This window comes from Xyrauchen texanus, chromosome 22 (assembly GCF_025860055.1).
Source record: "Xyrauchen texanus isolate HMW12.3.18 chromosome 22, RBS_HiC_50CHRs, whole genome shotgun sequence".
Taxonomy (NCBI): Eukaryota; Metazoa; Chordata; class Actinopteri; order Cypriniformes; family Catostomidae; genus Xyrauchen; species Xyrauchen texanus.
The window spans coordinates 39,301,297-39,326,668 of NC_068297.1; the positions used below are offsets into that span (position 1 = coordinate 39,301,297).

General features: G+C 39.8%; 1 protein-coding gene across 4 annotated transcripts; it reads left to right on the forward strand.

The window, feature by feature from the left end:
* The first annotated feature begins 1,085 nt into the window (after positions 1–1,085).
* On the forward strand, positions 1,086–24,152 carry LOC127662153 (uncharacterized). Of its 4 annotated transcripts, XM_052153201.1 has the most exons (5): positions 1,086–1,656; positions 3,632–4,290; positions 19,287–19,908; positions 20,030–20,089; positions 23,007–24,152. In XM_052153201.1, the coding sequence occupies exons 2-3, from the start codon at positions 3,782–3,784 to the stop codon at positions 19,816–19,818; spliced, it is 1,041 nt and encodes a 346-aa protein (XP_052009161.1). In that variant the 5' UTR covers positions 1,086–1,656; positions 3,632–3,781; the 3' UTR covers positions 19,819–19,908; positions 20,030–20,089; positions 23,007–24,152. The 4 variants fall into 4 exon arrangements, 3 of the variants coding, with proteins under 3 accessions (XP_052009161.1, XP_052009159.1, XP_052009160.1); XM_052153199.1 differs by having other exon boundaries at positions 19,287–20,089; XM_052153200.1 differs by lacking the exon at positions 1,086–1,656 and having other exon boundaries at positions 3,595–4,290; positions 19,287–20,089.
* Positions 24,153–25,372: the final 1,220 nt, after the last annotated feature.

The window sequence follows — 25,372 nt, forward strand, 5'->3', positions numbered from 1 at the left end:
ACAGCAAAAGGTGGGCAGTAATGTTCACCTGTCTGTGTGTGCGTGCTGTACACATTGAAGTGATAGAGACACTGAGTGCATCTAGTTTCATAAATGCTCTACGGAGATTTTTCTCCATCAGAGGCCCTGCCGCACAGATTAGGTCTGACAGAGGCACTAACTTTACTGGTGCTTCAAAAGAATTGAATCTAGAAGATGACACAGACATGCAACGTTACCTACAAGACCAACAATGCACATGGATTTTCAACCCCCCACACGCCTCCCATATGGGAGGGGCCTGGGAGCGACTTATTGGGGTGGCCCGTTGCATCCTAGACTCTGTTCCTGCAGCAACGCCTCTCTTCATTGACACACGAGGTCCTCGTCACACTCATGGCAGAGGTTTGTGCAATTATGCTGCCTGTGTCAACTGACCCTGAGAACCCTCTCATACTCACCCCCTCCATGCTTCTGACACAAAAGACAGGAGCCCCATTGTCGCCTCCGCCTGACTTTGGTCAGGCAGAGATCATCCGTCACCAATGGAAGATGGTGCAACATCTCGCAGAGACATTTTGGCACAAATGGAAACGTGAATACCTGAGCACTCTGCAAAGTCGTGCCAAGTGGCAGGACAAAAGGCCTAACTTGCGGGAAGGAGACGTCATCTTGATGAAAGACAATGCAGTGCCAAGGAACCACTGGCCAACGGCAGTGGTCATCAAAACTTTTCCCAGCAGAGATAATGTTGTCAGGACTGTAGATATCAGAGTGATTCGCCACGGCACTCCTAAAGTGTTTAAAAGACCAGTAACTGAACTTGTCTTACTTTTCTCCCCTAAACAGAATGTTACTTGTGTTTAGGTAAAGTGTATGCATTTAAAAGGTAATAGATGTGGTATCCTTTAGATACCAGGCAGGGAGCGTGTTGGTCTTAATGATCATTTATTCATTTTTGTGTTTCTTTAGTTATTTGCAGTGCGTTAACGCCATCTAACGACCACTTGTGGTAACGACAGGTTTGGTGTACTGTTTCTATTTCCTGATGTATTCTCGTTTGTATTCTCGTTTGGAACGAGATTAGTGTTTAGTTAGTACACGACTTTTCCGGAGCGAGTTGTACTCCGTGTTGTGTAAATTCTGCTGTCAAGTTTCTTCAAACCTCGTTCAGTTGTGTTTCCCTCGTGGGCAATGCCATTTTACAGCTTGTTTTTTTGCACTGCTGTGTGTAAAATAAAGGAGAGGAGAAAAAGGACCTCAGGATAAAGCATCATCTCATTTCTTTGTTCACCTCACCTGGCTGTTTATATGCGCTGGATAGCTAAATACGCATACGTTTAGTGAGGCCAGTACAAATACTCTCAGCCTCAGCTCATGTTCCCCTATATGAAAGTACCCCGACACCATCACAGTATACCCTGCCGATGTTAGGAGTTCTTCAGCAGCTGCAGGAAGATAACTGGAGGTTGCACCAAACTGTGTTGGATATGCAGCGCCGAATGGATAAGAGTGGTATTCTGTCACCCCATCCATCTATGCAGCTATTACAAGAGCACCCTCCCAGTGTCAGAATGAAGCACCAAGCCGTAGCTAATATACCACCACAGATTGCCCATCAGGCAGCTATTGAGGAAGGAGAAGACTGGCCACCACCACCTCCCCCAGTGACATCAGGTGAGAGACCTAAACAGCCGGCTGTTAATCAGAAGGTCACAGGTTCTAACCCCACGGCCACCACCATTGTGTCCTTGAGCAAGGCACTTAACTCCAGGTTGTTCCGGGGGGATTGCCTCTGTAATAATTGCACTGTAAGTCGCTTTGGATAAGTGTCTGCCAAATGCATAAATGTAAATGTAAATGTAATAATATAGCCCCTCCATTGCCACCGCAAAGAGACTACCGCTTCACTGATTTATGACCACGTAGCCAAGAGAGATCATATAGGGGTCCAAAGCCTTCCATCCCAGTCTTCACCTGTGATGACCCTAGAGAATTTGCAAGGCTTCGAATATCCCTGGAGAATATCCTCCCCTGATGCTACAGATAGTTTCAAATATCAAATTCTGCTGGACCATCTCAAATTTGAAGAAGCACTTTGAATTGCAGATTCGTACAGTAACTCGCTGTATCCTTATTCAGATACCATGGCCTCACTTATCCAGCACTATGGTCAACCTCACCAACTGGCCTTGCGGAGAATTGCAGAGTTAATGGATGGGCCCACCATATGACCAGGAGATGTGGCCAGACTAAGCAGTAAGTTGCCACAGGATTTCAGAGCCAACTTCAGGCAATACTTTCACTCCATAAAGAGAGGAGTTCCTTCCCTCCTGGACTTTGCAGAGTGGTTGGAGTATGAGTTACAGATTCAGGAAGATGGTGATATGTTTGATCGGATAGAGACTAACAAAGGCAGAGAGAGTACAAGAAAGATGATAAAGGAAGAAACAGGCCATTGACTGTGCTGTTAGGCGCTACCCAAACTTCTTCTGAGGCACCTTCTGCAAGGCATCTTCCATCAGGCAGCTATTGAGGAAGGAGAAGACTGCAGAGTAGCTATATGGTGCGGCCCATCTGATTCTCAAGGGCCTACAGCTGAAACTTACCGAAAAGCAGAATTAGAAATCCTAAGAGCTGCCCAGACAGAGAGTTTCCCTGAGGAGACCCAGTGTATTACTGCTAATAAACCAGTATCATCATCAAGCCGCCTAGCAATGCAGCTTGATAAAGAAATGTGTGTAATTTGTGTTTGTGGCAGACTACGCAGATGCAACCAGTTGGAACCAGAGATGGTTCATCCAATCGTTCTGGATCCAAAGCACCTAGATTGTTGGATGCTCATTCGGCATGTTGACCACAACTTAAAGCACCCTGGTTCTGAATGACTTTTTGGGGAACTACGGCGTAAGTACTGGATACTTCAGGGTCGTGAAGCTGTTCGAAAGGAGCAATGTGGACAAAGGGTTGCCCCAGTAACTGCAAATTTATGGGACAAATTTGGGGGCAGCTGTTGTAAAGGATTGTATGAAACGGTCCAGCTGAGGGTGCTAATGGACTGCCTTATCATATGACTGCCAGAAATACTATCCCGTTCTTACACTGAGGACAGTTTAGTTTGTGAAGCGACAGGCAGAAGGAACACCAGTAATTTAAGTGTTGTTGATGCAGTTAATATTGTTTTTGGTGGATTTGTGCGTGCAGGAAATTGTGAGTAGTGACATGTTTTCGCACTATATGTAGATATTGTGTGGAGATGAGCAACTTGATTTAGCATTTGGGTCGTTTACCGTTTGCCGTCGAATGACTAAATGACTCAGCACTTTCTATTTACCGTCAGTTTGATATGCTAACATTTATGCCTTGTATTTTTAATCTTGTTAAGTTTGGGCAGCTTTATGTTGTATTTTCCAATAAGATAGAGTATTTACTGTTATTATTATTGTTGATATGATTCATATGACATGTGGTACAGATTGTTTCTTAGTCATATTGTTTCATATAGTTTCTTTAAGAGCATGTTATTATCTCTTTTGAATGTTTCTACATTATGAGACAGTCTAATAATTATTTCACCGTATTGTTAAAAATGTTTGATATTTGTTGTGACTTTACTAAGGAATTTACTGTATATTATTATTTCCTCCTGTAGAACCACATCTTTATTCACCTGTAACTTAAAAGAAGCAAGTTTGGAATAAAAGAGAGTGTAGATTAAGAAGGAAAGATTGTGCATTCTAACAGATGCCCACAGTGATCATAACTTCAAACCAGCAACACAATTTAATCCTTCATTACACCAATGGTCACTCTGGTTGAGCTCCAGAGATCATGTGTGGAGATGGGAGAAACTTGCAGAAGGACAACCATCACTGCAACCCTCCATCGATCTGGGCTTTATGGCAGAGTGGCCAGATGGAAAACTCTCCTCCGTGCAAGACACATAAAGCACATAAAGGACTCTCAGACTGTGAGAAACAAGATTGTCTGGTCTGATGAAACGAAGATTGAACTGTTTGGCGTCAATTCCAAGCGTCATGTCTGGGGAAAACCAGGCACTGCTCATCACCTGCACAATACCATCCCAAAGGTGAAGCATGGTGGTGGGAGCATCATGCTGTTGGGGTGTTTTTCAGCGGCAGGGACTGGGGGACTGGTCAGGGTTGAAGGAAAGCTACACGCAGCAAAATACAGAGATATCCTTAATGAAAACCTGGTCCAGAGTGCTCAGGACCTCAGATGGTCCCCATCCAACCCGACAGAGCTTGAGAGAATCTGCAGAGAAGAATGGCAGAAAATTACCAAATCCAGGTATGCAAAACTTGGTACATCATACCCAAAAAGTCTCCAGGCTACAATCACTGCAAAAAGTGCTTCAACTAAGTACTGAGTTAAGGGTCTGAATACTTATGTTAGTGTGATATTTCAGTTTTAGTGTAGAGTGTTGTGAAAAAAATGAAAGAATTTGAAGCATTTTAGCATAAGTCTGCACGCAACCTAAAATGTGAAATAAACCATCTATCCATCCATGCATCCATCTATCCATCGATTCAGTTCTTGTAACTGGCAATGACTTCATTGGTTTGAATTCTTAACACAGGTTTTTGATTATATTCTGTGGCTTCAGATGTTTTATTTTAAGTTTTCACATCGGGATGTTTGTTCAACTTACAGCAACAAATTCTCAAATTCAAATTTATAAGCTCGAGTTTTGCTACTTTTTACCTTTATAATTTAACACACAGAATACATGCTGTAAAATGTAAATTGCAACGTATTCTGTTAGATTACTCGTTACTCATGGTAGATTTTTTTTTCACTTGTTTTGACTATAAAAACTGCCAGTACAGTAAGACAAAATACACATGTTAAAAATACATTCTCTGAAAAACCCAAATATCTTATGCAGTGTTGTTTTTAAAACAAATCAATCAGATTGATCTTGTTTTAAGGATTTTTAGATATTTTTACAGGAAAACAATACAAAAATTATTATCAAGAATAAGATTTTTGCCCTAATATCAAAGGTCTTACTAGAAAAAAGAAATTATGACCCAACGTGAATTTTCTTGATAAAAAAAATATGATCGTGTCTGGTAACACGTGCAAGTAAAATAGCTAGAAGCATAATTTATATGTATACATGTTTTCCATCTGAAAGGACTAAATATTAAATGAAAATGTAAGGGGGTTAAGATGGGCAAGGGGGAGGCGAGATCCGGCTGGTCAATATAATTAATATTTAATTAAACTCGAAACCAAAACACACAAATACACACATGACGGACATGCCCGTAATTCTCTCTCTCTCGAACCGTCATCACCGGCCGCCTTTATCCCTCGCGCCCCATCAGGCCGATTGGGGACCGGGCGTGCGACATTCTAGCCAGGCCCCACCCCCCTCCGCTCCACAGAAACTAATTACAATAAAATGCAAAGTAATCTCTTCAGAAATCTAAATACTTTTTAAATGTAACTGTATTCTAAATACCATTGATTTAAATTGTAACTGTAGTGGAATGCAGTTACTTATATTTTGTATTTTAAATATGTAATCCTGTTAAATGTGTTCCGTTACTCCCCAACCCTGGCTACATCATATAAACATGTCAAAATGGCAAGAATTTAACATTTCTACAGAGAAAACACATATTCAAGTAGAACACACCAATTTAAAAATAAATTCTACTGTCCCTCATGTCCGCATAAGTGCTCAAATCCAGAAGTATCACGTAAGAGGGCAACAGAAATTTCAGTACAATTGGAGACTCTTATGTAAGGAGAAAACCTCTGTGGCTCTAACACTGGCTAGAGCGTAACAGTCAATTTGGATCATGTGAGTCTTCTCAGCCAATTATATAATGGCCCTGATGTCAATGAACCACTTTCAGTGTGTTACGACAGTAAATCAACATTTGCGGATACCATTAAAAAAGAAATGGGTAGAGGAGTTGAATGAAACCTACTTGTCGTGAAATTGATTGTGACTTCACATATAAAACAGCACATTTTGTTGAAAACTTCACACACAGTTCACTCAAAAGTATTGTTTAGTGTAAAACATATTGAAGATTAGCGGACAGGCTATCAGTTCATTAAGTGATTAGCTGTTTCCTTTCAATAGCAGTTTATTCACTGTACTAACCTTGAAGGCTCCTCCTAGGGGAGGAATGCTCCAGTGAAAGCTGAGATAGAAAGTTGAAGAAACTAAACATAGCAGCAACTGTGGGAGATCTGGAAATAAAGTGAAGCAATGAAACAAAGAAAATGTCGTAGTCAAATGATGACTTCAAACTACTGTTGAGATACATTGTAAACTATTCCTTTCAGCAAATAAAAGACAAACAAAAAGTAATGAAGAGAATATTTGCTTTATTGACACAAGTCAATTACTTGCTCACTCTTTGAACCCAATTCACCTCTGGCCTTAATGGAAAGCCTCTACAAAGTCAAAAATGGATAATGGAGATTGTTTGGCATAAAGTTTAAAGCTATACTTTTATTGGATACTGGAGATTGTTTGGCACAAAACAGTTGGAGGCCGCATAGAAAAAGTCTTTGTTTTGCTACACGTGAGGATATTGTTTCATCAAGACGCCAACTTGTTGGATTCGATTCAACAGATCTGATTGGGATTATATTTCTTCCTCCTTGCTGGATTCGTTGCTGGACTAATGCTGTGTGCTTGACTGGACATTAAAGGACTGGTCTGAACAACTGGATTGTAGGTACGTTTGTTGTTTGAATACTAAAATGGCCATATTATATTATGTGTGCACACAATGGGTTAAGCGTAATTCCAATGCATTGGTTTCCAAAGACTGACTGATATTGTTTGTAGGTATATTTATATGGTCATAATTGCTTGCAAAAATGGAAAATGAAAAGTGTATGAATGCTGAAGTGTTTAAATCATAGCCTGCTGTGGGAGACGAGTATGAAGGAGGGAAAAGGCCTGTTAAATTAACAGCTAAAGCTTTGGTGGAAAAACTTTGCAACACTTTGCGAAAGTTAAGAAAGGCTAAACTAAACAAAATTCAGAAACTAATTGAGTCTATGACGACACAGAATACAAACCTGAGGTACGTTTGATTTTTGACGATTTTATGAAGGTATATTCAGAGGTTAAAGAAATACACCAGAAGCCAGTAGCCTTCATAGCTGATATCGAAGCAAGGTTCCATCAAGTCAAAGTGGCTGACGTAGATGTGGATTGTCTTCATTTTTTGTGGTGGTCTGATGGAGAATTGACTAAAGAACCCAGTACATTCAGGATGACTGTTAATCTTTTTGGAGCCGTGTCATCTCCAAGCTGTTCTTGCTATGCCTTGAAACAGACTGCGAAGGACAACCAAGCAGACTTTCCAGTAGAGGTAATTGAAACCATTCACAACAACTTTTATGTGGATAACTGTTTAAAGAGTGCCTCACCTGAGGAAGTGGGCATATCTATGATTTAATAATCTCACTGTTCTCTGTCAAAAAGGAGGTTTCCATTTGACAAAATGGATCAGCAACAGTCGCAAAGTTTTGCAGCCAGTTTCTGAAGAGCACCGAGCAAAAGATATACAGCAGCTAGATCTGGATTGAGATAAATTGCCAGTTGAAAGTGTTTTAGGTCTTCAGTGGAGTGTGGAGACCAACAAATTTCCATTTAAGATTTCTTTGAAAAATAAGCCATGTACAAGGAGGGGTATTCTGTCTGTAGTAAGCTCTATCTATGATCCTATGGGATTTTTAGCACCACTTATTCTGCCTGCTAAAGTGCTTTTGGCACTTAAAACTTGGGCTGGTATGATGCCATACCATCAGTCCTCCAGAAGCAACGTAACCATTGGATTTTCAAATTGGACAAAGTTGCAGAGTTCCAGGTGAACAGATGTTTTGGACTACCCACTCATGCTTGTCTACATCACATTGCTGATGCTTGTGAAGATGGATATGGTACAGTCACCTATCTTAAGATGCAAAATAGTGCAAGCATGGTACATGTATCTTTCTTGTTGGGAAAGGCTAGAGTAACACCATTGAAACCGGTGACCATACCTCGTTTGGAACTAACAGCGGCTGTCTTGGCAGTCAAGGTTGACATCATGTTGAAGAAGTAGCAACACCCATTGGAAGATTCAGTCTTTTGGACTGACAGCATGACTGTTCTTAACTACATTTGGAACAAGAGCAAATGGTTTCATACATTCGTTGCTAATAGAGTATCTTTCATAGGAGATGCGACACAACCTCAACAGTGGACATATGTTCCTACTAATGAAAATCCAGCAGACGATGCATCTTGTGGATTAAAGGTGGAACATTTTCTGAACAATAAGTGATGGGTTGATGGTCCTGGCTTTCTCTGGAAGCCAAGTGACACATTGTTTCTCACAAGTGATCTGACTTTGAATGATGATGACCCAGAGGTTAAAAGAGAGTTGAAGGTAAATGCTATGATCTTGCAGAATGGACAGAATGCCACAAGTCGACTTATCGATTACTTCTCAGAATGGAAACATCTAAAGGTTGCAGTTGCATGGTACTTGAAACTGCAGAAACTTCTGATGGAGTGGAGTCATAAAAGAAAGGAGATATCTTTAAAGCAGATTAACAACTCTGCTGTAGATGCAAAATTACAGGAATTTTAAGCATCTCTTGGCAGACAAGGTTGGTCTGTAGAGGATCTGTCTAAGGCTGAAAATAGCATAGTTCATTTCAGTCAACAGGATTAATTCCAGAGGAAATTGCAGAGCTCAAGGATGGAAGGATTGGAGTCAAAAGAAATGGTACTGTTTACAGTTTGGATCCTATATTAAACGATGGATTATTAGTAGTTGGAGGAAGACTTGATAAGTCAGCCATGCCCGTTGAAAGGAAACATCCCATCTTGTTATCTAAAGATCAATATGTGTCATCTCTCATACGTCAAGACATTCATGAACAATTGGGTCATGGTGGCAGAAACCAGATGCTTTCCAAGCTCCGGTACAAATATTGGATTACAAATGCTAATTCTGTTGCAAGAAAGATAATTTCCAAGAGTGTTATCTGTAAACGCTACAAAGGGAATTTAGGTTAACAAAAGATGGCAGACCTTCCATTGGAAAGGATTAACCCTTATTTACCACCTTTTACCAACGTAGGGGTGGATTTCTTTGGCCCCATCGAAGTAAAAAGAGGAAGGAGTAAAGTGAAACGCTACGGAATGATATTTACTTGTATGGCATGTAGAACTGTCCATTTGGAAATGGCATACTCCCTAGATACGGATTCATGTATCAATGCTTTACGCAGATTTGTCTGTCGTTGTGGAACAAATTTCATCGCTGCTGAGCGGGAGTTAAAGGAAGTTCTCACTGTATTAAACAATGAATAGATTCAAGGGCCCTTACTGAAAAAAGGAGTTCAGTGGAGTTTTAACCCTCCTGCAGGTTCTCATTACGGAGTATGGGAGTGTATAATTCGAATGGTGACAAATTGTTTGTGCAGTCCTTCGACAACAAACATTGGATGATGAAGCACTGCAAACTATCTTGTGCGAAGCAGAAGCTATTATGAATGATAGACCTATTTCTAAACTATACAATGATCCTAGTGATCTGGAAGCCCTCACTCCAAATCACATCCTGCTTATGAGCGGAAATCCTGCATTGCCACCTGGCTTGTTTGAAAGATCCGATCTTTATGCGAAAAGGAGATGGAAACGGGTGCAATACATTTCCGATCTCTTCTGGAAAAGATGGGTACAAGAATACCTACCCTTGTTGCAAAAATGACAAAAGTGGAATAAGGAACATAGAAACTTTAATCCTGGAGACATTGTGATTATTGTGGCTACTACTGCACCACGTGGCTCATGGCTACTTGGAGGAGTTGTAGAGACTTAACCAGACAACAAAGGTTTAGTACGTTCAGTAAAGGTTCAAACCAAAAGTAACATTTTGGAACGTCCAATTAACAAACTTTGCTTTATAAGCAACAGACTAAACTAGGGCACACAATATTTTGTTTGGTGTATTGAATTTACTGTTTCCTATACATTTTGTACAAAATATTGATGTATTTTCGATTGATGATATGTATGGCTCCAATTTGTATGATTTGTAATTGTTATGTCAATGTGCCTTAAGCAATTAAGGGGCCAGTGTGTGGGAGCCATTTTGCCATAACACTGTGGTTAACCTTTGGGAGGCAGTATATTGAAACGGATAAATAGGTACACATGGGATAGAAGGGGAGGGGTTTCTGGGAATGGAGGAAGCACACAGTTTTTGACCGTGCTTGTAAAGAGGTGTTATCAGGCATAGAACATGTGCTTGCCACTTAATGTGAACTTAAGCATGTATTTACTTCACCATGTTTGATTTGGATTGTATTCTACTTGATTGTATTCAATGATGTTAAGATTGGTGTTGACTTGAACATATTGGAACTGTGGAACAAAGAAATGATGGATTCAAACAACTGGTGAGATACACTGTAAACTATTCCTTTCTACAAATAAAAGACAAACAAAGAGTAAGAGAATATTTGCTTTATTGACACGAGTCAATTACTTGCTCACTCTTTGAACCCAATTCACCTCTGGCTTTAATGGAAAGCCTCTACAAAGTCAAAAAACATGCTCAGTGGATAATGGAGATTGTTTGGCATAAAGTTTAAAGCTATACTTTTATTGGATACTGGAGATTGTTTGGCACAAAACAGTTGGAGGCCGCATAGAAAAAGTCTTTGTTTTGCTACACGTGAGGATATTGTTTCATCAAGACGCCAACTTGTTGGATTCGATTCAAATGGAAAGCTACTTCACAAACTAAATGTAATTTTGAGAGGTAGAGCTTTAAATGTGACTATCGATTATTCCCGCTTGCTAATGAATGAAGCTGCTCAAGTCATTTACCATTACATTTAGCAGACATTTTATCCAAAACGACTTACCAATTAGGAAGACAAAAAATAAATCCTTACCTTATCCGCAGATCACACAGACAGCTTCATTGAACTGCTTCATTAATTATAATAGGAGCGATCCCATATACCAGATTTCTCCGCTGAGGAAATAATTGTGAGAATCTAAACTACGATACAATTTCAGCGCGTCTCTCGCGTAGACGCTCTGTATCAACAACACGTCTGGATAAGTCACTTAAGGTAAACATTTGATGTTCTTTGAGGAAAATATGTTACCTCGGAACCTTATGTACATGATCTAGTCATACTACTGGAAATGCTCAGTAGCATTCTAATCCCTTTGTTATTGTTTACATCCTTGAAATGGTCTATAGGGCCCTATGATTGCGACTGTGTAACAGATGACAAAGAGCTCATTCACATTGAAAGCGCGCAGCAAATGCAAACAATTTATTTTTAGGCTATTATTAAAGCGCTGCCTTTTGCGGTTTAATAAGCACATTAGGCCATACAGCGAACTGCTTCTCCATAGTCATCAAAAGAAAATGCAAACTGAAAGGGCTTTGTGTGTTCAGGTGAATGGAAGGGGTCTTCCCCGCCCCTGGCAGCAGTCCTCCCACTCCAGGTGGTCGGCCAGGAACCCCTCGCGGTTGGCAGTCTCAGACCCTGCCGCTTTTCAGCGGCTGGTAGGGTTCTCCTCTGCCCAGTACCGCCGATCCCTATAAGCAGACCTTGCAACTCCCTAGGGGGGGCACCATCTTACCCTAGGAGGGCACCAGAAAGTCCACCGGCTGCCCTTACTTGCACACTATATGTTATTCAAGGACCTGAAAGCAGTTGCGGAACACAGATGATTGCTTCGCGCTCATATCACGTGAATATAATGTTTGTAAAAAAATATTTTAATGGATCCAGTCCTTGATCATAGTGATGCAAAAGTGTATAGATCCTATAGAGCAATATTGACACTACAGAGGATGTGTAAAAATCTTGGTCTTACAGACATCTGGAGACTTCTGAATCCATCAGGGAGAGACTACACCTTTTTTTCATCGGTTCTTAAGATTTACTCTAGAATATATATATATATATATATATATATATATATATATATATATATATATATATATATATATAGTAACTTTTTCCATTTGCCACCGATTGCTAAATTGGAAACATTTTATTTTCAGATCATGCTTTGGTGTATTTAGAGATATAGCTGCATATAGAGGAAAGAAAATCATATAGATGGCGCTTAAATACATCCCTTCTGCAGGACCCAGCATTTCAACAAATGTTAAAGACAGAAGTTAATGTTTATGTGGAGGACAATTGGTCCTCTGTGGGCGTGGCATGGGAGGCGTTTAAGGCAGTTCTTAGGGGCGGATCATACAATACGCCTCATTCATTAAAAAGATCAAAGCAGGAATTCATGGAATTAGACAAGAGTATTAAAAGTGCTGAAACAGAGTTGAAGCACTGAATGTCATCTAATGGTATTAGACTGTTGACTGCTAAAATATAGGTACAATGCAATTTTACTTATTCAGGGTAAGACAGACATATTTTGAGTCAGGGGACAAAGCAGGGAAATTTTGCCAGATACATAATACAGAGAGAGTTTTTCCACCATTCCTTCAGTGAAGTCTTCTGGAAACAATATATATTTACTTCTGCCACAAATATTAATAAGGCCTTTAAAGAATTATATTTCGATCTTTATAGCTCCATGTCTTCGTTTACTTATAAGAATATTAGCAACTTCGTAGAGCCATTAGAAGTTCCTAAATTGAGTGATCAAAAAAAAATAAAAAACTCTCTTGACTCAGATATTTCTTTGGAGGAGCTCGTTGAGGTAATTAATACATTGCCAACAAGTAAGGCACCAGGGCCAGATGGTTTTGCCGCAGAATCTTTTAGATCTTATGTTACAGAACTGGCTCCACTTATGTTAGAAGTTTACAAAGAGTCATGACAGAAAGGTGAACTAGCGCCAACTGTGACGCAAGCACTGGGCTTCATTTCCCAATAATGATTGATCTTGGTGGTTAAGAGCATTTTCTACGAGCGATTCAAGGAACCTTCTGTATTTTTTACACCCATTTCCCAAAACTGCACTTAACATGAACGAGCGAGGAAACGCTTTAAGTGCTACTTGAGTTGCTGTCCTTCGACAGTGCTGAAATTCGAATAGAGTATAGTGCTGCTCGTCATTGTAACTTCTTTATATTTGTGCATAATTTTACAATCATTTGTAATTTACCTCTCTAATATTTGTTTAAAAATAATTTCTTAAATATTTGAGCTAATTAACTACATAGGGGGCTGTGCACGTGTAATATTTCATTTTCACAAATTTCTCTCGATATACAATTCGGGGCACCTCTCTCCCATCGCGATCTTGTGTGCTCTATGCAGGTGCGATCGATCAGGTTCCCTATCCTCCCGCCCCAGAGAGCGTTGCATCCCTAGGCACCTGCCTATATCACATATGCCATGATCCGCTACTGAGACGGATGCATTGCGCTGCAATAGATGTACTGTATTTCTCTCTACATCGGATTTTGGGGTTCTCCCGAAGAATTCAGTGTTACTGTGTCAAAGTTCCACATTTTTAAGCTCTCTAAGTCAAGCTTAAAGAATTTACATGCATGACTTTCTAAGACGTGTCTTAGAGTTTGCGATGGCAAAGTAGACATCAGACACAGTTGTTGTTGCAACGCTGTCAATATGCTACACTTGGATTTCCAAGATACAAAGATTATCGCTCGCATGCGAATGGGTTCAAATTTCTGATCGCAAGTTTTTAATTGCAGATGGGGAGCACTGCGCAATGAGTCTTGTTTCCCAAAAGCATCATAAGCCAGGTAACGTAAATGTACTCAATGTGAATCATAAGGGGCTCTCACTTTGCCTACATTTTTTTTAGGAAACTGAACAAATGCGCACAGGACAGGATATTAAAATTATGGACATCAGTCTTGAACTAGGCTACACATAGACCTGTCTAAATATGAATAAATCATCTGTTTAGAGTTGCACAACATGCCCAAACACAACCTAATTTTTCTATAACTTCCTTACCATTCCAGGGGTGTCCATAAGTCTTGGATACTCTTGGGTGATCTCCATTAAAGACTAATTTTGTCTTATCCACTGTGCTCGGTAGATGGTTGTTACTCACATATACTCTTCAACTTGACTGATATGTTACTTATTCTTCTTCAGCCACGCTTGTCATTTTGTTACTGTCTGCCTCACTCACATCTGAATCTGCATGAGTCACAGAGCATCAGAGTGATTAATATCACAACAACTTAAGCCAGGGGTCTCAAAGAAGGAGCTGAACTATTCAGAACAAACACAATATGGCAAGGGTGTCAAACTCGGTTCCTGGAGAGCCACAGCCCTGCAGAGTTTAGTTCCAGTCCTGCTCCAAAATGCCTCATTGTAATCTTCAAGCACTCCTGAAGACATTGATTAACTGCTTCAGGTGTGTTTAATTAGGGTTGGAGCTAAACTCTGCTGGACTGTGGCCCTCCAGGAACTGAGTTTGACACCCCTGCAATATGGGTTCCAGCACCTTCATGATATTTGTTTCTCTCCTGGCAATAACGCAATAAAGAGATGCGATCAGTCACAGTAGCTCGGCGCTCATATATGGTCCGTGACCTCTGTCCTGCCGTTGAACTGTGCCTGTGGATGCGCTTTTCTGATATTACAGAGTCGTTCCTCCAAAAAGCCTTTGGCAGGATGGCAGTACCACACTTGTGTATACCATACCCCTGAAAACATCAACATAATTAAGTTAAAGGGATAGCTTACCCAAAAATGTCTTCAAAACATATTCTTTTGTGTTCTTCAAAATAAATAAATTCCTACGAGTTTGGAATGGCATAATGGTAAGTAAATGATGACCTTTTAAGATATCCCTTTAAGTTGTTTGATCTGTAATGTATTTAACTAGTTGACCTTATTGGCTATGTTCACACAGTCAGTGTTTGGGATTGACAACCATATTTAATAACAGGTGTGACTCTAACTGTCCCGTTCACACAACAGTTTACACACAGTATTTGAGTTACTGCATATTAAGCACTTATATACAGGACTGACAACTGTAATTTGCTGCTGTGTTAAAGTGTTAAATTGACCAATGTTCTGACAACTGGGGGTGAGCATACTCGCATGGAGTGGTGGTGGCGTAGTGGGCTAAAGCACATAACTGTTAATCAGAAGGTTCGATCTCCACAGCCACCACCATTGTGTCCTTGAGCAAGGCACTTATCTCCAGGTTGCTCCAGGGGAATTGTCCCTGTAATTAGTGCACTGTAAGTCACTTTGGATAAAGGTGTCAGCCAAATGCATAAAAAAAAATATCCACTGCCCTCTGAATCTCAAGGCATGGGAATTGTGTGACCAAGGCCAAAGCCAGTTCTTTCTTTCGGTCTGATGGTAGACTTAGTAGTAGAAAGATAGTACAGATATTAGGTTACTTATGAGTAAAATGTTTTATTTAAGTATAGTGAAACAATGAATAAAACCACTTACTATTCCCCAAACATCTCCATTAATTTGGACACCAAAATGCAAACCATTTTCCTTCTGTCTTGCAGACATATGTTTTGGTCATGGTCCAAAGAGGAGAGAACAGAAGACCCGTCATATATCCTTATTTATATATCTTACCTCAGTTTCACTTGCATTGTTTTTGCAAGGTTCTTCAGTCTATATGATGTGGAGAGAAGTCATTTTGTTTTTTAGTTTGTTACAGTATATATCCTTTACAAAATCAATTGAATTCATTAAAAAATAAATTAATTATTGGATGATACAGCATATGTAGATTACTAACATATTTCTTGCAATTGATATGTGCACCTTACCAAGAATTGGCCTTCGGTTTAAAATTCTAATAACAAACCTTTATTTTATTAAAAGAGCATTGCACATAACCTGTGGTAAATTGTGTATGTCTATACACGTATATGTACAAGTCTTTTCTAGTTATACCATGTATTTAATGGAGATGCACTGATGAGGAAAAAAGATCAAATATTATGTAACTAATAAATACTGCCACATTTCAAAAACATCTGTACCGCAAGGGTATGTAGTACAAGTCATCATCCACATTATATGATTTCACTGCATCCAAGGGCTGAAAAGTAATGGCGGTCAAAACCCACAGTGTGTCATTTTTTTACAAGTTTCACATTAACATTAAGGCCAATATTTACAACAGCTTTTATCCATCCAAACTGAAGTACTCCATCCTTTGTGCATCCCAATGAAATGGTCATGCCTGGTATGTACTCTGACCCAGAGTACTCTGTATTCTAACGACTTCCCAATCAGGTACATAAACCTCATCAAAAGATGGTAGTCCTTCAAGACCCTTCACAAATTCTCCCTGTATAGCAGCAAGAAATTGGCCGTATGCTGGTCCAAACTCTGTGTTTTTGGAGAAAACTCTTTCTGTCAGTAAGTGGTAGCACAACATCATCTGATTCCTGAATGCCATAGTTTTAAAAATGTTTTTAAAATTACACAATACATTTCGTTTAAAATGTTTAAAGAAATTATGTCTTGCCTCAAATCGCATTGTCCAAAATTGTTTCAATGGACCAATCTTCTGAATGGGTCTTGAGTAATGGAGGAGAAAGTGGTGTTTAGGTTTCAGGTGTAGATGTGGGTAAAGCTGCAAGAATACAGTGGTGTTCCTCAGTTAGATGTTTTTTAGATATACGGTAGCCTCTGGTGTGATGGAGGGGGAGACAATGAACTCCATGCACGACAGAAGCAGCAACCGTTCCCAATGTTTGTTCCCATCTGGTATTTTGTCTCCAATGATTATGAGCAAAAACCTTAAAAGAAAAAAACACATTTGCGCTGCAGTCTGTCTCATTCATGTTGTCCCAATACAGTAGGGGTTTTTTTCTAAGATTTTTTTTATTGCATTTTCATTTCACACATATACATATGCATTTCCAAATAACAGAAACAAAATCAAGAGCAAACAATCAAACAAAAATAAAAACAAAACACAGGAAACAAAAACACATCTGAGTACCTTATATTTATATTAAATGTTACCTCTTAATCTTCTATTAACACTTCTTCCAATTCATCATATTTTAGAAACAATTTGAAAGACCCCCAGACTCCGTCAAAGATCTTATATTTATCCCGTAAAATATAAGTTATCTTTTCCATCTACATATTTTTTACCATTTCTTTCAACCAACGCCCTATATTTGGTGCACAAATACTTTTCCAGTTCAAAGAAATAAGCCGTTTTGCTTGCAGTATACCCATATTTATAAATACATATTCCTTCTTTTTTAACTTAAACTCCTTAGGATATAAATGAAATAAAAAAAAGTAAAGGTGACAGTGGAATATTAACATCAAGGATCTTCTCAATCAACTTTTTCACATCTTTCCAAAATTTCTTGACTTCCTCACACTCCCATATGCAATGATATACTGTACCTTTAAACTTACTGCATCTTAAGCAAGTATCAGGGATATTTTCATTATATTTATGGAGTTATGTAAGTCCACATCAGCCATTTATATTGTAGCAATTTTAAACGTGTGTTCATTGTTTGTGACTGAGCTTTTTTACAAGCTTCAATCCAGTCCTCCATATGAATATCCTCGTTAAGATCCAATTTCCAAGCCTCTAATTTGGAGTTTGAAGCTTCTTTTGATCCTGACACCAGCATACTGCCCAATACAGTAGGTTTATTGCAACTATCAGGGAATCCTTAATCAAAACTTGTCCATCTGTAGTTTCTAAACTCACAAGCCCTTCAGCCAATCAGATGCCAAGACCAACTTCACTTCAAAAGGTCCAACTCCTTTAAGAATGTCATGCATGATGTCCGGCGCTACATTGTCTGAAGTACTGAAGTACACTAAAGTACTTTATTTAAACTCATCCAAGACACATTTTCGCTTGAGTCCTGTTTTTGGATGTTTGTTGGATGACAAGTCCCCTGCATAATTCTGAGCATTACGCAACATCTCTGGGTCTTCCATAGTCTGAATCCACATTTGCACTTTGTGCACCCTACACCAGCGACAGCAGTGGTTAGCACTGAAACTTTACCAAGGAGTAATCAAGGAGTGAATTTAGTCCTATGTTGTCACCACAAACTTGTGCCACACTGATTTTAACATGATCATAAAATTCTGGAGTGTCAATAAGGAGGCCCCTTATCTCCAAGTCCATAATATCATCAGTGATATGCTGCAGAACAGAATCAATGCCATATGTTTTAGCATTGAGTTATAAAGAGAAAGCATGAAGACAGAGAAGACAACAGCATGGGGGGCAAACATTTGATCTGAAAGGATATCAGTCCTAATTTGCGCACAATAGTTTTGGAACATTTACATTTATGCATTTGGCAGACGCTTTTATCCAAAGTGACTTACAGTGCATTTATTACAGGGACAATCCTTCGGAGCAACCTGGAGTTATGTGCCTTGCTCAAGGACACAATGGTGGTGGTCATGGGGATCGAACCAGCGACATTCTAATTAACAGATACTGTATGTGCTTATTGGTTTCATTCAATTCAATAGTCATCTTACTGCGTTTTCAGGCCAGTATTTCAGCTGTAAGGATTAAATATATAAAAATACACGTAAAATGACAACATTCAGATGAAGAATCCACAATTACTCTTTTTAAAACAATAATCCAACCACAGCATTGCTGAACAGGGATTCATCATCAATCACAATCAGAGAAAGTGATTACGAGACCGATGATTTGTTCATGTTTCATTAACAATGTGAAAGTTAAATGTTACAGAACAGAAGTTTGTTTATAGAGAATATAAAATATCTAATTCACTAATGAACACTTGAAGTTGAAGTTTCTGTTCTACAGTAGGCAACATTTATGAAGTGTTTGTCTTTCTGTAACTGTGAGGCTTCTACACACACACACACACACACACACATATGACACATATTTACTTGCATTCCCATTCCAAGCGATGTGCATTAGATTAATTGTTCAAGGTATTTTATTGACTAAAAACCATTTATCTTGAGTAACATTTTCTGTGAATAGACAAAAATATCAACAACAAAAGGAGAAAAAATATAATCACAGGAAAAAAGACAGCTTATTGTACACACATTGATATTTGGGACAACACGTCCCAGAGCAGGAGCATTTTGTCTCATGCATGGTTTAAATGGTCACAATCGGAAATATGGACACAGATTTGAGAATACCTTCTTAAACATATCATTACTCTCAAAAGTAATAAATAAATAAAATAAAAAAATAAAATCCCCTGATAGCTCATGTACATCACCCAGACATTTTTTTGATGTGTGTTTATATCAATTTGTTTACGTTGTTTGCTCATCTGCCATAGGTCTATCCTCCTACGCCTCCTCCTTGCTCATTTGAAATGTGTCACATTGGTGCTAAAACCCAGGAAGGAGGAGGGATGCGCTGTCATGGAGTCCTCACAACTGCCATCCACCGGGGGATGGAGGAGTCACTGCCGGCCGCCTGGATGCAGAGGAATGGCCGCTGTCCACGAGGGGAGGAGGGGCTTGCTGCCGGCCGCATGGAGTGGTGGAGCTGCTGCCAGGGGCCGAGGGGCTCCCTACCGGCTGCCAGAATGCGGAAGGGCATTCCATCCACTAGGGGTCAGAGGACTCGCTCCGGTCTGCCCGGGGAGGAGCAGCCTGTCATCCGCCAGAAGGTGGAGCAGTGGTAGAGGACCAGGCAATGGCGTGTCAGGAACCGGCGAGCAAAATTTTTCTCACTGTCGCTCTGCCTTGCCCTTTACCTCTCCTCTTTTCCCTCCCCTTGTCTCCCTCCCAGGTCTCAAAAGGTGGGGAAAGCCTGCCGGTAAGGGAGGGGGAGGTGTAAATCTTGCCGGGGGCTCCCACGTATAACGTGCACTCAAAGACATCCCTGTTCTCTGTTACAGATAGTTTATACGATATAGATACAGAACACAACCCACACGTTGCACATCAGCACAGGTTTGCTCATTCCAAACAACTGGACAACTCCTCTCTATTTAACAATACTTCTTTTGAATTCCATACTATTACTACAATGCAACCCATAAAATACATATTGTTGTCATCTATCGCCATCTAGGTCAGCTGGCAAACTTTCTTGAGGAGGTGGATGTCCTGCTGTCCTCCTACCCTGAAGAAGGTAGGCCACTTATGGTTCTTGGAGTTTTCAACATACACCAACACAAGCCACAGGCCACAGAACTTCATACTCTTCTGGCCTCATTTGACTTGGAAAGACTAAGCACTACAGCAACTCACAGATCAGTAATGTAACTGTAACAACACGAAAATTCTTGTTACTCCTTTACTTGTCTCGGATCACTACTTTGTTCTATTCAACATGACTCTCCCATCTATATTAAAACAGACTTCGCCTTTGGTTTCCTTTTGCTGTAACCTCCATTCTCTCTCACCCTCATCAGACTGACCGAAGGGTAGCTTAGAGGATATGGCGCAGTGGCGGCTTGTCAATAGAGGGCGCTGGGGCGCCGCCCCCATCAAAATTCCAGAAATATACATGAATACATAAATGATATAAAAATGAAATAAAATAATAAAATAAAATAGTTTACTCGTACGATGTGCAGGGTGTTAGTAAGAGCCTCAGCATTTAATCGGTTAACTATTATGTTTTTCAATATGTTTCATGCGGTTTCATGGACAAGGGACGCCGGACAAATGGATGTCTATCTGAGTCCTTAAATTTTCGGGCAGCATGTGACCTGAAGCTGGTGTCTAATTGGTTTCTTAAAGATTCTCCTCCGGGCGCAGGTCGCTGCGTCCCTGGCGAATCAGAATTGTATACATGTTATTTTATCCAATCTGATTTGTTCTCCTCACCTGTCATTCAACTTTACGCTCTATGCTCTGCGAGTGCGCGGGTGACTCCGCCAAAACCTTGCTAGGCTGATCACTTTCGCAGAGATAAAGGCAGCAGTTAAACCAAACTCTGTCATTGATTTACAAAAAAAACCTTTCACAAGGCGTTCACTGAAAGAAAAAAAAAAAAAAAAAAAGGAAACTCTCTCCACAACATTGGTGAGGAAAGCAATGGTTCTCGGCCATTAAAGAGGTGCCGGGCGCTCAATTGAGAAGCACGTGAAAGGATTGCAGCAGAGTTGAGTTTGTTATAGAAATTAGTCTAAATACTATTTTACATTGTTGTGCTGCAGATGTCCTGCCCACATATCATATTCTACAGACTCAAGAAAAAAAATTTTGTTTGGTATAAATCCTTACAAAAATCATAATTTTAATATTATACAACAGCATCCCAAAAATAATAAATTGGCAACATAAAAATAAATAATCAAATGAAATATGAAGCCACCAAAAACTACTGTCTTGTATGGGACACAAACTCAAATGGCTCTATTTTTATTTTGAAAGTCATTGCAACTGTGACAACTAGTGGCCTACTCCAGGTTACTACCTTACATTTATATATATATACAGGTCCTTCTCAAAAAATTAGCATATTGTGATAAAGTTCATTATTTTCCATAATGTAATGTTAAAAATTAAACTTTCATATATTTTAGATTCATTGCACACCAACTGAAATATTTCAGGTCTTTTATTGTTTTAATACTGTTGATTTTGGCATACAGCTCATGAAAACCCAAAATTCCTATCTCAAAAAATTAGCATATCATGAAAAGGGTCTCTAAATGAGCTATTAACCTAATCATCTGAATCAACTAATTAACTCTAAACACCTGCAAAAGATTCCTGAGGCTTTTAAAAACTCCCAGCCTGTTTCATTACTCAAAACCGCAATCATGGGTAAGACTGCTGTCCAGAAGGCCATCATTGACACCCTCAAGCAAGAGGGTAAGACACAGAAAGAAATTTCTGAACAAATAGGCTGTTCCCAGAGTGCTGTATCAAGGCACCTCAGTGGGAAGTCTGTGGGAAGGAAAAAGTGTGGCAAAAAACACTGCACAACGACAAGAGGTGACCGGACCCTGAGGAAGATTGTGCAGAAGGACCGATTCCAGACCTTGGATGACCTGCGGAAGCAGTGGACTGAGTCTGGAGTAGAAACATCCAGAGCCACCGTGCACAGGCGTGTGCAGGAAATGGGCTACAGGTGCCGCATTCCCCAGGTCAAGCCACTTTTGAACCAGAAACAGCGGCAGAAGCGCCTGACCTGGGCTACAGAGAAGCAGCACTGGACTGTTGCTCAGTGGTCCATAGTACTTTTTTCGGATGAAAGCAAATTTTGCATGTCATTCGGAAATCAAGGTGCCAGAGTCTGGAGGAAGACTGGGGAGAAGGAAATGCCAAAATGCCTGAAGTCCAGTGTCAAGTACCCACAGTCAGTGATGGCCCGCTGTTTCTGGTTCAAAAGTGGCTTGACCTGGGGAATGCGGCACCTGTAGCCCATTTCCTGCACACGCCTGTGCACGGTGGCTCTGGATGTTTCTACTCCAGACTCAGTCCACTGCTTCCGCAGGTCATCCAAGGTCTGGAATCGGTCCTTCTCCACAATCTTCCTCAGGGTCCGGTCACCTCTTGTCGTTGTGCAGCGTTTTTTGCCACACTTTTCCTTCCCACAGACTTCCCACTGAGGTGCCTTGATACAGCACTCTGGGAACAGCCTATTTGTTCAGAAATTTCTTTCTGTGTCTTACCCTCTTGCTTGAGGGTGTCAATGATGGCCTTCTGGACAGCAGTCAGGTTGGCAGTCTTACCCATGATTGCGGTTTTGAGTAATGAAACAGGCTGGAGTTTTTAAAAGCCTCAGGAATCTTTTGCAGGTGTTTAGAGTTAATTAGTTGATTCAGATGATTAGGTTAATAGCTCGTTTTTGAGACCCTTTTCATGATATGCTAATTTTTTGAGATAGGAATTTTGGGTTTTCATGAGCTGTATGCCAAAATCATCAGTATTAAAACAATAAAAGACCTGAAATATTTCAGTTGGTGTGCAATGAATCTAAAATATATGAAAGTTTAATTTTTATCATTACATTATGGAAAATAATGAACTTTATCACAATATGCTAATTTTTTGAGAAGGACCTGTATATATATTTTTTTTATTAACTATAGGTCTGTGACACCATCCTGGGACACACTAGGGAGCGTTTCTCCTTCACAGACCAAGTTGTCTGTGCCACCTTGTTGCAGGGGGACAGGTTTGGATACCTTTCCTGAAGATGCATTGAGCAGCACCATGAAAGCGTACCCGATGCTCAGTGGAAGCAAGCTGAAGACAGAGCTCAGTCTCATCTACAGCAAGGAAGAATTCAAAGCCTGCCGTGGTGCTGTGGACCTATTCCAGCTGTTTATGAAAAATAATCTCGAAGAAGTCTTTTCCGAAACTGTGACTCTCATAAAAGTTCTCATTACCACACCCATGACCACGGCTGAAGCTGAGAGGTGCTTCTCAACCTTGAAAAGAATAAAAACTTTTCTCAGAAACACCATGACCCAGGAGAGGCTGAATGCACTGGCATTGCTCTCCATGGGAAAGAGACTTGTTACTGAGATGACTGACTTTAATCAGAGAGTCATTGAGAAATTTGCTGGCCAGAAAGAAAGGAGAGCAAAATTTATGTTCAAGTAGTCAACGTGCTTTTTGGTACTGCTTTGTATTTATTTTCGCCCACAAAAAAGCTCCCCCCCCCCAAAATAATTATCACCAGCTGCCACTGAGATGGCGGATCCAACAAGTTGAACCAACTTGTTGGTTCTCACCAAAACCTTTAGCATGCCTTCAGAATACTTGCAATACATCACACAAGCTACATTAACAACTTTTAAGATACGTTTGGGTTCTTTTTAAAGCTTTGAATTAATGCATCATCCATTGCCATTGAATAGAAAAGACTAACTGTGATAATCATTAAAACAACTCATTTTAGGTTCCGCATGAGAAAGAAAGTGATGCGTAGTGATGGGGAGTCAACTCTTAAAGAGTCCATTCCTTGACTCTGACTGTCCTAGAATCGGAGTCGACTCTAATACAGGAATACATTTTTTTATTAGAATTTGTAATTTTACAAACAGGACATTATGATTGCCTCAAATCAATAAACTGGCATCCTGAAGAACCAGTCACGTCCTCTACAAATGGCTGTTTGGTGGTGGGACACTCATTCATCATGTGTGTTTGAGTGTGAGATAATGTGTGTGCGTGCAAAAGAGAGAGAGAGTGCTACAGATTTAAAAACTTTCGGAAGTTTGTGTAGCTAGTATTACTTCAGTGCATGGGACAGTGGTTGGAGAAGTGGATTCTTCCAATTTGTCTAGTTTCTATAAAATAAAGAAATTATTTCAGGAGTTTATAGCATGAATAATAGCAAGAGTTTATGTCTTCATGATGTGTCACACATTTTAAAAACTCTTTAGAGGAAATAAAAAACTAAATTTAGTGTGCGATTAAAGACTACAATCTTCACAGGGCCATCAGAACATATGGAATAGGAAACGCTATTAATGCACAGGTAAGATAGTGATATTTTTCAAAGCAATAACCACACCAAAATATCTTAATTGAACCCACTGCTATTTAATCCATTGATGTTGAGACTGTCGAGTTTAAAAAGCTCCTGTTTTAACATTTTCACCATATAAAAAAGCAAGTTCACATACAATACTGAACGTTCCATTTAAAAGCAATGATCAAAATGTATTATTTTCTTATTTGATCACATTTCCATACTTTGCCTATTGATAATTATTGAAGTGAATCGAGCAAGAACATATGCACCATTTTGTTTTCCATCTGTGTGGAAGTAAAGTAAGCTTCTCCCTTCCAACTAACAGTTAGGGTTTGGATTTCGGATGGAGAAATTGACCTGAAGTTAGAGAAAAACTTCAGCTTTATCACGGAGCAGCAATCGGACGCAGTAAGCAGTGGATTGAGCGAGCTACATTCGAGTGAAAATTTAAGATTTTTATAATTCTGTAGATTTTCTGGTCATGACTGACAAGGAATTTTGGGGGGTGAAAATATGTCACATGGGAAGGCTCTGCCCAATAATGGTCACCTCTGGTGATGGCAACTCTGAGACAATTGACTACCATTTGGTTTTCTAGCATGAGTTCTATGAGAACAGCAAATTCCATCCATCCAAATGCCATACCAATAATAAAATGCATTTTTTTTAAACATCCTTTGAATGGAAAAAATGTCTGGGATAGAGTGAAGAGACGCCACACACTCTCCCTGTAAGAGCCGTTTTACTCATTCCCTCAGATCGGTTCTTTCTCGTAGTAGGTACGGCTGATTCAAAAGAACCAACAAAATAGAAAGATTCCTTCATTCATTTAAATCTTCGCTTCAACATGATGGCATCATCTAATTGCCGTTATCATAATGTTTGGCTTTAAAAACCTTCAATATAATAGCAAAAAATGTAATACTGTATGTAAAATATTTTGGATGAACATCTAAGGCACTTGCACAACTA